At 44.0% G+C, this 12,696-nt stretch overlaps 1 protein-coding gene across 2 annotated transcripts in view; it reads right to left on the bottom strand.

Annotated features, from left to right (window-relative positions):
• The window catches only part of EIF2B3 (eukaryotic translation initiation factor 2B subunit gamma), a 295,364-nt gene that overhangs the window by 267,621 nt on the left and 15,047 nt on the right, over positions 1 to 12,696 (bottom strand). For both annotated transcript variants that reach the window (XM_069232821.1, XM_069232822.1), the window contains exon 3: positions 9,376 to 9,521. In XM_069232821.1, the coding sequence (XP_069088922.1) occupies positions 9,376 to 9,521 (146 nt within the window). The remainder of the gene's footprint in view (positions 1 to 9,375; positions 9,522 to 12,696) is intronic.

Genomic DNA, 12,696 nt, shown 5'->3' with positions numbered 1-12,696 from the left:
TGCTTGCCTCATTGAATAAGTAACACTGAAGCCATAGCAGGAGATGCTCTTGTTATTGTACTTTTTTTTAGATAGCAGAAGCTCACTTAAGCTGTGAGTGGGAATAGGAAATACTGCAAACGTGCACTTTGGAATATTTCACTTCCCAGCTTTTGGAATAGATTTGATTCAGATGTGAGCACCATTTCAAACGATCTCACCACCAGCAAGCAAGGCATGGTACTCCTAACTTCGACTTTCAAGCTAGGAGGCAAGCTGAACAGATCCCTGCATGCAATCGTTATTTGGAACTGGGTTGGCCAATCAGCATCTTGAGTGCATAATGCTACTTCAGAGAGGTGTTCCAGTGATGCCATGAAGCCGAGAGGTCACAACTTGTGCAAAGCCATAGCCTGCGTAGGCGCTAGACACCAACGCCGCACCACTGCATGCTCCACTGGTAAATACGTTTGCAGGGTACAAAGCACTTCAGATCATATGCTTTGCGCAGCAGTGCACAGCATCCACCCGGGGGCATCTGCCCTCCAGGTCCATAACTTTTTGGCAGGCATCGGAATGATTGTAATTCTACAGTACAGCCAGGACCACAAGGGGAGAGACAACAGAACCGAATAGTGACGGAGATCATAGCAACCCCCTCTCACGGTTTCAGGTGCACCTAGAACTACTTGGGCGCAGCATTTCAGAGCCTGCAGGGCACAGGTGCAGAAGGAAGCAGGGATACTGAGGCGAGGAGGGCCAGGTTGTCAGGGGGGGAGCACAGAAGAACACTTTATGGCAGAGTGACAAAAATGGTGCACAAGTGTCCTCAACAAAGAGATATCTATCCACACGCCCTCCCAGGTGTGAAATCCACGCTGCTGTGCCATCACTGATGGTCCTTCCACACATCCTAACTGCATACAAGGTAGGAACGCATGCAAGCACTGTGAATTGGGCCTCACAAGAGACAGGCTACCTCAGTGGCAGAATGATCCACAGAAGGTGAGTGGCTGGCTCTCAGTTTTCCCTCCCCCAGAGTTCTGTTCAATTGAACTATAAACGTGTTCACCTCTAGTGTCATCAGGGTTATTGCTCACAAGCATTAAAACATTCCAGGCTCATTCTCGCACACCAGGGAGCCTCTGCCACCTCGCTGCCAAGCCTGAAACCCTTAATTACTCCACCACACTAGGTGGCGAGACTTCAGAGGATCTGGCTACCTGGAAAAACTCCCCTAAACGCCTCCTGGTCTGCCACACACTGGCAGTGCCTCGAAGCTAAAGCGACTAATAAACAGCGTACGATTTATGACTGTGGGAGCGTGCAAGCTGATCCCAAAATAAACCACCTTCAAGGGGTTAGCTCGCCCTGTGGCACATATTGCCTCACTTTATTAGATGTGGTGTCAGCTGTGGGATGCGCAGAGCAACGCCATTTATGGGCTCTTTTTTTTCCACACAACGACGTAGATGTCAACAAACGGAGAGAGCTCATGGGGGCAGCAGGATGGCTCGCGCAGGAGGGGTCCAGTATCCAGAGCTGTGAACTGAGGAGAAGGTATTGGAAGCACTGCAGGTTGCCTAACCAGGTTCGATGCCTCCCACTTAATACAGACGACCAGTGCCTAAGGCCATCCGTCGGTATAAACCCAGGAATACATCCACAAGAGTGACAGGTCTGAGGTTAAACGAAAACCCAACACCAAAAGCATTTGCAATGCAACGGGTCTCGCGTTTGCTCATGTTAGAGCTGATAGCGTTGTAAACTCCTAACCCGGCTTTTCACCTATCGGCAAAAGTGTATTTATGTATGTAACCTGAAAAAGTGCAATTAACTGTGTAAAGCGCTCGACTTCTGCCAAGCGAGATCGCGCTAGTAAAATAGAGAAAAAGTAGTTTACGAGCCCGATGGAAAAGAGCGAGCCTCGCATGTTTTCTGTACTTGGTCGATGCGCTCGAGGAGATCTAGCCACCGGAAAAGGCATGACATGTGCATGCCTTCGACTAATGAAAGCAAGCGGATTTTAATAGGCAAGCCCACGAACCAATGAAAAACACTGACGTGATGTCGACAGGGCTCCGAGCCCTTTTCTAATAACTAAAGCGTCTCGCTGCGATACGCATGCGCGTGAGTATGCAACGCAGACTCAACCCTAAAAAGGGATATACAATGTTTCCCTTTGTCGAAATACAGCAGTTATGTTCTCTTCCTGTTAAAAAACATGAAATACAAATTAACGCCGAGGCGGAGAGGGGGTATATCTCCGATTACTTTCTGAAACCCAAGAAAAGGACACACCAGTCTCAGGCACTTAGCTGCCTCCATCTCCTGAGGCAGAGTGGGTCCCTTGCCTACTCTCTATTTATTTATTTGTTTAATCATTTATTTATTTATGCATTTTTCTATGGCGCAGACATTACCCGGAGGTGTCAGAGTGCTTTACAATAGAATGACATAACTTTACAGCAGTCACGGCTCGTGCGGATTAAAAGGGACGGGGTGGCACACACGGGGGCAGAAGAATTAAATTAAAAATAATAATTAAAAAAAAAAAAAAAACACTTACCTGCACTCCCGCGCCGCTCCTCTGACTCCTTCTGTCTTGCTGCACGCAGGCTCAGGCTCACAGCCTGCCCTGCGCCCAATCCTGACGCTGCTCAAAGCAGCGTCAGGATTGTCTGGGAGCCTGTGCAGGCTCTCTCCAGCCCAGCAACTGGGTTGCTGGGCTGGAGAGAGCCCTGTGCCCATGTGTGTTTGGCCGACCCTAGACGGCCGTCAAAACACACATGCACTCTTAGGGGGAGTACTGTGCACTCCCGCTCTTTGTTCGTCACCCCCATAGTTTATGATCGTCTTATTGGAAAAGGGTTGCAGCTGCCGCTGCTGGCGGGGTGCCGACGCTCCTCCACCCATATGGAAGAGCCGCCCCTGCGTTACAGATACTACAATTGCTCACTGTGATAGTTACATATTTACAAATGACAAAATCAAAACAAATTAGATAATGCAAAGGATAAAACGAATAGGGTCAATTTATAGAGTTTCATATTTACAGATTTGGAGCTAGAGGTCATTAAGCTCTCGTGGGTGTCACGGAACGGACAAGGGCAAGTTATATAATGTGGAGGCATAAAACTGGTGGGGGCAATTGACAAGGAATGCTATTGAGAAACATGTCTTTGGAAGAGGAGTGTTTGAAGGTCCTTTTTGAAGATCTAAAAAGGAGGTGGTGGTTCGAAGATTTGGAGGTAGCGAATTCCAAATTCTAGTTGTGTTGCCAGAAAACGATTGCGCCACAAATCTTTCCCTTTTTGAAGGTTGGAGGTTCGAGCAGCAGATTTTCAGCATTTCTTGAAAGCCTAGAGGCACCTGATCATTTGAGTTTATTGGCTAGGTAGTGAGGGGTGGAAGTATGAATGGCTTTGTGGGTGATACAAGCAATCTTAAAAAGAATCCTGGCTTCTACAGGAAACCAGCAAACAGTTAGCAGCAAAGGTGTGATAGGGTCGTTTTTTCTGGCATGGTAGATGGAGTGCGCAGCCTAGTGAAGGATCGATATTATAGGGAGGTATGTGGCTCTTGGGTAGCCCTGCAAGGAGAGAATTACAGTAATCTAGTCTGGAGAGAACCAAGGATCGGACAATAGTTTTCAGGTCTTATTCAGGAATGTAACATCGGATCTCCCAGAGAAGGCGCAGTTGGAAGTGTGCATTTTTGGCCATGGTGCAGGTTTGGGATTGAAGGTCTTTAGTCCAGGATGACACCTAGTGATTTAGTGCTGTCAACAATGGTAGGTTTGCTGTTAAGAATGTTTAGATTATCCATCCACGACTGAACTGGAGGTGGGGCACTAGAGGAGGAGATGAGGAGGAATTCAGTTTTAGAGGCGTTCAGTATTAGGTGATGGGACTTCATCCATTCTTGGATAAAATTAAGGGCAGCGGCTAGAAATTAGATGTTACTCTGTAACCAGGAGCAATAGGTGTGAAGAGCAAATATTAGCCAGGATACAAAGTCACTAGCCTTTTCTGGGTTTGAGAAGCCATGGTTATTATCTGGTAGGCACACAGGTAGCCAGAACCAACTAGAGGGGACCTGTTGGAAGAATGCTTAGTCATGATACCGACTCTTGGCATCATGTGCTATGTTGGGAAGGCCCTGATCCCCTTGATACTTGGTTACATGAACTGTGTTTGGTTTAGCCAACTCAACCCACCTACAATTAACAGATAACAGTGAAAAGGGCCAGTGGGTTGGAGAAATGTTGCGGTGGTGATGGAAGCAGAAAGGGAGCTCCGCCTCCTTCATGATTTTACACCTGGCATCTATGATTTCATCGCTAACTGTGAAGTGTAAAGTCCGTGGAACTTCTCTCAACTGAGTAAACTCCGATTCCGCCTTATAGAAGCCTTATGGTTAATGTGCTTTACACAACACCACAAAGGAGCACCTCAAGGCGCTTAAATCATTGAGGCCTTGGCCTAAGCTTGCACCACAAAGGATCAGAAGATAATAGTTTCTCAAGGGCACAGAACCTCGACCAGGAATGCTTAACATCCCTGGGGGCTCTATCAATGAACAGCAAGACATGAGTGTGACTAGATGGAAAATCTCTGACTGAAGAGCCTTGCTGTGACTCTACCAGGGTATGCACAGAAGAGCATCAGAAACTGGCTGACTTGGGAACCTCTATGGCTGCCTATTCAGTAGTGATACAGCAGAACTCTCTCTCTCTCATATATATATATATATATATTAATCTGTTTTGACACAGATATGCTTCGCGGTCCTGAAGCAGATTCACCTTTGTATATAATTATAATGAAGTATTTCATAGAATTCTGCACTTGTGAGAGGCATCACTGTGTATTGTTCTTGCTTTTGTGTATTTTATTCTGCCCTATCCAGTGTTCGTTTGTAAACTGCTCTCAAGCTCTCTGTCCCCGCACATGTACAAAAACTCAAAAAAAAAAAAAGTAAATAAATAAATACATAAACAATCTTTTATCTTTGTAAGTCTCTGGGCCAGTGAGGAAAGTCAACCTCCCATTGTAGAATTAAACACATCCTTAAGCTCGGTCTCATTTTGCCACCACCTGACATCAAAACATCAAAAACTGGGTGCCATGCTACATCGCCATTTTACTTGCCATTTGAGAATGACATCCTGAACTTGAGTTGTCTTCATCCCACGGGATAGTCTGGCCCTAAACTTGTACAAGCATGAAAAATACTGTAAACTTCGGACGACCATCTCACCTGGTTTGTGCCTCATTGTCTAACACCCCAATTTAAGGGCTTGCCTATGAAAAGACTATTGTCAGCTTACAGGGGCTGTGAGCCCACCCACTGCTTCCCTGTGATTGGCTTTATTGTCACTCTAATTTGCCTGCTTATTTTTTGTTAGCTTGTGTGGACTTCCCTTCCACTTTTGTGTTTGTTCCTACACTGGAGCTTAGCCTTATTACTTGCGTCATTCCACTGCTTATATTTCAGGCTCTACATTTTTTCTTTTTGGTTAAGGACAACATGACATTGCATTCTTTTTACAGCTGTCTCCCATGTGTGCTTTTCCCACCTTTTCTCCCTCGCACCATGTTGTTCTCTATTGCTTATGTACTTCTCCCTCTGTGTTGCACTCACCCATGTGTGCTTCTAACCCCCCCCCCACATTGCTTTTACGCTCATGTAGGTTTCTATCAAGTGCTGCTTCCCTCTCTCTCTCTCCCTGCTCCATGTTGCTGCCCTCTCCCTTTTCCTTTTATGAGGAGGAACCGGCAGCAAATTGCTGCCAGCCAATACACCCGAAACATGATTTTGCACTACTATTTATTTTGTTTTTTAATTTGTCAATCCATCTCAGATTGGTAAATGAAAAAATGGCACATGTGTCATTTTGTAGGTGTGCATGCATAATAGAGCATGAGCACGAATACAAAATGACAGGGCTACATCACTTTTTTTTACTTTTTTCACCATGCTACACATTATCTTGCTGATGCTGTACATCATGGCTAAAAAACAGTGACAAAGTCAGTAAGTTCTATATTTGAGACCTATTGCGAGGCACCAGAGGGCAAAGGAGGGAGGATGCTTGTAGATATTTTATCAGGCATTGGGTGGTGGTGGTCTATGCTTGATGTTCCTAGCTGCAACCCAGTGTGACAGCAACGGCAACCGGACATGTCACAACCCTAGACTACCCTCATTTGAGAGCATTCCTTGTCAATCCATCTAACTGTTCTACAAGAGAGGTGTGTTCCTGGTGTTCAACACCCGGAAGATAAAAATGCCCACTCCTTTGTAAAGTGAGAATGCTCACCGAGGAACAATGTTCATGGGAATCTTAAGTGAAGTCGCTGGCTTTCACCTGGCCAGATCTCCTAAGAAGGGTAATGGAGAAGGGCTAGAGTTGATATATCTGCAGCAACTTCTCCCTGCCTGTTAAAAGCACTAAATGAAAATATGCACAATGCTAACAGCTGAAGTCTCTTCTAAAAATGTCCAGCATTGTAGCAGGTGGTACTGAGGTACAACCTATTCGCTCTAGCCTATATGACAAGGAACAACTATATTTGCTCTAGCCTATCTGTTGTTGGGACCATACCCATTCTTTGTAGAAATCTACTCCTCAACTAGAACTTCCACTTCAGAATCATCCTCCTGGAAGGCTTATGTTTCAAAGTAGCCACAAGGCAACAACATAGCATTCTAGCGCGACATTCTCAAAAAAATATATAGATCTATTCTGGTGCACCGTGCCCACAGACAGCTCAGCAAAAGAAGCGGGAAGCAAAAACTTCATCTATCAGTCTTTGAACCTCAAAGATGAGGCAAACAAATTGGTCTTGGTAACGAAATGTCTCCAATAAAATCAATAGCATTCTATCCACACTTATTTTAGCTTCAAGGATTATTTTTGGAAAACATAAATGATAAATTGTTACAGACTTCCTTGAGTGCGAATATTTTTTGGAATCTTCAGGTGAGCACAGAATTGTCAGGCTTTGTGCCTACTTACGGGAACAATAAATAAAACAAGTGCTTCAAGACAGAGAGGGAGGTCAGGTCTTAAGGCTCTCTAAGCTAAGGTTATTAAAATGAAAACTTTAAAAGTATCCCTATATGCGAATGACCTTTTACTATTCCTAAGTAACCCTGACCCGTCAGGATGGAAAGCAGTTGACACCATAAACAAATTCAGGAATATATCGAGACTGAAAGAGAATTGGTGTACAAGTTGATGGCTTCCACCTCTGATCACTTATTGGCGAAACAAAACGGACTTGCCAAGCAGACATGCAAAGTGACACTGAATACTTTAAATATTAAGGCAACAAACAAATCAACACAGAACTTCAAATATTATGGCATATGGCTAACCAAAAGCATAGAAACTGCTTGGCTGAAAACATACAACCTATACAGGAAATGATATGCGGAGATGGCCAGCACTAGTTTATCCTACGGTCTCATTACTAAAAATTACATTTTCCCCAAATATTCTATGCTTTCTCCAGACTTACCCTTTCTGAATTCCCTATCCACCTTGAACACCTCAACCTCTCAGCTGTGATCCTTCATAAGGTCGGCAGTATCCAGTGTGTAGCTATGGTCAGGTACTGAGAATCTTCTAATGATGAAATGTTTCGGACGGAAGACCTATCTCATTACCGGGCACTACAACTCCAAGACATTAATGACCGGATATACGGACCAGTCACAGGCCCAGTTTACTGGACAGAATGGTGGGCACTATGAGATGTCTCCCCTTTACATTTTATGGAAGTAAACACCCACACAAGATTCCCCCGATAACCGGAATGACACTCAACACCTTAAAAGCCTCACTATCACAAACACAATAGCATGAAAAAATTACCAACGAGACCCTGTTGTGGGTAGGCAACGATTTCCTTAAGTGACCATCATGAAGAGCTTTGAGGATTGGGACCTTATGGGTGTTTCGAACTTTTGAAACATAGCAGATCAAATATAATTAAGTCTTGACAAATTATTTGAGGGATTTAGTCATGAAAAAAACAAAGTCTTTGACTACCTGAAGCGGAGATCCATCATTGTGCCACATGCCACTGTTCTTCCAAAAATCCCTGAATTCAGCCCACTCAAAGCTGAAGTTGTCTAAAATGCTGGGAAGGTGGGATACAACTAATTTGAAAATAACTAATAATTCCCACAACACATTTAATAAACTGTGAATCACCTGGCAGATGGAAGTGGGCCCAATAGATGACGAAGACTGGGTTATCTCCTTAGTGGCACCAAGGGAAGCCAGAATATCCACCAGATACCGCCTAGCAGTGCAAATATCTCCACCACGTCTACTTGTAACCACAACAACTATGGTGGATGTAGCGTAGCCCAGACCCACTAAGCTTGAGATATAAGTGTGAGGTTGCCAACTTCGTGCGCACAACTTCGACATGTAGAGTTACCCACTACTTCAAGGAAGGCCGACCTAATGCACTACAACAAGCGATGGGGAATCAAATAGACTTAAACCCCAAAACAGCCCCTTTCAAATATTATTATAGATAATGAAGGATTCAAACATCACAAAAAAACATTACGGAGATTGGGTATGTTCCTAGACAAGAGGGACACAGCAGAAAACTGAAGAAACACGTCCGTCCCTGGGATTATAAAATGGAAGGCTGGACTAGACACCTGCTGCACACTAGAACTGCCTATTTACGCAGCAGGGTAATGCCCCCAAAAGCATACAGAGATTTGCGAAAGATGGAAACGCTACTGGGAGGGTGAGAACTGAGACCACAAGGAGGCAGATCCAAGGGCAGAAAGAAGCAAGAAACTTGATTCAACATTTTCTTGCAGGTTAAAAATGAGACCGTCTTTTATTCGCATATGTGTGACATGATGATAAGTGCGATTCTTTTCTGTAATGTCAGTAGCATTAACTGAAATAAGGTTTGTGCTGTAATTGTTGATTCAACATTATACAATTCAATGGAAAGACTACATAAAACAACTAAAACTTAAAGTGGAAAGCAGGCACTTTCTCTGCGGATTGGTTCTCCATGGACTAATACTAGGGACCGGTCCAATCTCAAATCAGGCACCCCAAGAGAACTCCTTATTCAAGAAAGACCAGTCCTTTCAAAATCTTTCAGAAACATACAATAAAAAAATGAAATATGTATAAACAATATGATTTAAAATGGTACAACAATAAAACAAAATGCTCACAGAGCTAAGTATTAGAACAACAACAAACCACAGTCTATTGGATTCTGTCCATTTCAATCCTGCATCATATAATAGAAAAAACATAAGTTGCCACATTCATCCATACAGTGGCCCGTTTTAAGTTATATACTAAGAGTTCAGATCTGCCAGAGGATGGAGTTTTACCTTGATTTTCTGGTGAATGTGCCTTAACGAGTCTGCTGTTCCCATATCAGCAGCAGTATCGTCAGGGATGCACACAATGTCCAGTCTCATCTTGGTGTCGGGGCTCCACATCTTCTGCACCTCTTTTGTGGTGACTACAATAACCTCTGCGAGAGAGATCACAACACTCATGAAAATGACAGCGAATGGTAGACAATATACTTCTAACACTACTGCAGGTGCAGACCTACTCATTGTAAAGACAGCCAAAAGGGTGCACAGCATTGTACAGTAGATTGAATGTTTTCAGTACCAAGGATGTAGTGAGGCTTTGTCAACAGAGAAGAATTACTGTTCTTGTATGAGACAACTAAAAGACCTTGAAGAAAATAAGTATTCCAGTCACTATAGAAGTAAGTGGAAGCCAGCTCATGGGCCACTGCAAAGCCAAAGCATCCAGTACACGTCAACAAGCACCAAGCGCAGTTGGCCATAGTGTCACCGTGGCCTCTGTGTGGATAGCCTGTAAACCTGGCATAAAATAGAATGGTGGCAGTGTGCAGATTAGATTGTGATGTGATAGAACTTGATGATTTTAAACTGGAGGGTGGGAGTGTGTCACTTGGCTATTGCTCTTGTTTGGGTAGGTTTTTCTGGGCCTGTGCTGCAGTATAACAGAAGGCTTTTCTTCATCATACAATAGTTCAGCTTCAGTCGCACCTCTCATGCCTTTCTACCAGCCATGCAGAATAACTGGTGACATTAGCCATAAAGCAGACTTGCGTTCGTAACATTTAATTCATCTTGACCATACTCAATGCTAAACTACAGAAGCCCTTAGGAAACATGAAGGCTGTATGAAACAAAAGAGGCAATGGACCATGTTGTTTGTACAGAGTGAATGAAGGGTGGGTATCACGCTCTTCAAGGCCTTGACATCTATTTTCAGCTACCAGCAAACACTAAATCAGTCTATATCGCGATGCTGTGCTCTGCTGTGAATAAATGTTTGCATCAATGGCAAAAGGAGGAAATGCCAGGTAGTGGGATTTAAGAAATGTAATATGGACTCAAAGGCAAGTAAGGCAGAAATCAGCTGGGATTCAGGCAGAGCCATACACATGACTGAGTCTGTCCAGTCTCTCAGAGACACTCAGCTGTTTGTAATATCTCGCTTCCATATAAATACGAGGACATTAACCTCTTCAAACACATTACAAAGTAATTCCATTCACAGGGAGAACAGCTCAAAACTCACATTAAGCGCTTTGAAGTAAACTTGAGGACCGACAAGGCACACATGAAGTTCCAAATATTAAAACGGATTGATTCTTTAACTCTCATGTTTTAATAACTGATTTTTTGTTTTTTTTAAAGTGAGAGTAAAGATGGGCTGTGGTAAGGGTGAACGTGGGAGAGTGAAATGTGGGTGCAGAGTGGACGCCATGGAGTGAGAAGCCCCTGCTGGGGGTTAGAGTGTAGCTGAGGAAAGAAGAACGTGAGATCTGCACCGGTGGCAAGAGATGCAATGAAAAGCCAAGAACAAAGGGACTTAGGACCAGATTTTTATTTTTAAAGTGGAGTAATCTCCGTTGGCTTGGCGGAAGACTTAACGTCCGACAGGCTGAGACTGCTCTGCCCGACAAATTTAAAAGTGACCACCAGGCTGGTGGTCCTTTGTAAAGCATTGGCAGAAACCTTGTCATAGCAGTTCCTGCAAATGCTGTTTAGAGTTTGGTGCAAGGCTGAGCCAACATAATGAGGCCCTGCATCAAATTGCTTTCTTTTTTATTTCCAAAAAAGAAAAAAGAAAATGCTCCCATCGCCATGGGAGTTTGTTGTATTTAACTCAGGAGACACCAAGGTGAGAGTTTTCTGTTTCTTTTATTTCAGTATCCAAAACGTATTACGAGCGCCGCAGTCGCGTCTGCCCGGCAGCTTCGCCTCCGTCTCACTGCAACCGTCGTGTGTGACGCGCGAGCCCCCCGCAGACGTGACCGAGGCAGCTCGGGTTCGGCACGCAGCAGCGCGCGCCGAACCTGGGCACAACATATTATCTCTCTTTTTTTTTTAACAAAAGACAACTTACAAAAATAAGAACAAGAACATAACAGCATTGGATAACCTATGCTTAACTTAACATTTAACAATTACATCAGTGTGTCCATGAGATTTTTTTTTAAAAAAACGTAACACCTTCTTGCTAAATACTATGATATTCCCTGAGTTTGATCGGTACCCGTTTCTCACGGACAGACCTCCTTAAGGTGTCGGGTTCTAACAAATGATTGTCTAACACCTTGCGTTCCCAATGAATACCCTCTGATCCAGAGGAGCACATCCTTCCTCACCACGGTGACGGACATCCTTAACCTTAACAACCTTCCCCATATTCCACCATTGACCCCCCTCAACCATGATGGCATTACCACATACTTTCTTCACCCTCATAGGAGAACCATAGCAGGCTTCACCTTTCCTCACAAATGTCTGTAACTTGACGCGCACCAGATCTCCAGGTTGGAAAGAGAGTTTTCTTGTAGAATTCTGCAGGTCATACCTAGCTTTTACCTTTTCTTGATTTTTTTTTACTTCACCCCACACCCCGTCCTTGTTCACAGAATCAGGAATCTTACCAGAGACTGCTCTGGCTAACCACGCTGGAAACAGTCTTGAGGTGCTACGTCTTCCTTTAAGCAGTTCAAAAGGAGAAATGTTTGTCACAGAATGTGGAGTGGTGCGATAGACCCACAACATCGAATTGACTTGTTCTTCCACATCCAGCTTACTCGCTTTGGCCCATTTGATACACTCCACAACCACCCTATTCATTCTCTCTACTAAACCATTTGTTTGAGGATGGTATAGAGAACTTTTCAAATGTTTCACACCAGATTCTTTCAGAAACATTTCCATGTCATAACTCACAAACTGCACACCATTATCCAAAATCAAGGTTTCCGGAAAACCTTCCCTCCAAAAGATCTCTTTGAGAAACTGAATAGCGCTACCAGCCGTAGGCTTTGCAAAAAAGCGCACTTCTGGCCACTTACTGAAATAATCCATTAAAACAAAAGCATAACGCATCTGGCTGGGGAGAAAATTGAAAGGTCCAACCATATCGACCCCAACTTTGACCCAAGCCTTGTCCGGTAACGAAATGGGTTGTAATGGAGGTTTTGCAATCTTCAACCCTTTTTCTGCACCATTACACACCACACACCTACCAACCACTCTTTCTACATCCTTGTCCATAGAAGGCCACCAAAAGTGTGCTCTAATACGTCTCTTAGTCAAAGTGGCACCAAGATGACCCTCATGAGCATGGTCCACCAACCTTGT

The sequence above is a fragment of the Pleurodeles waltl genome, chromosome 4_2 (assembly GCF_031143425.1).
Source record: "Pleurodeles waltl isolate 20211129_DDA chromosome 4_2, aPleWal1.hap1.20221129, whole genome shotgun sequence".
Lineage (NCBI taxonomy): Eukaryota > Metazoa > Chordata > Amphibia > Caudata > Salamandridae > Pleurodeles > Pleurodeles waltl.
The sequence above is the reverse complement of the archived record's forward strand: the minus strand, read 5'-3'. Positions and strand labels throughout refer to the sequence as shown.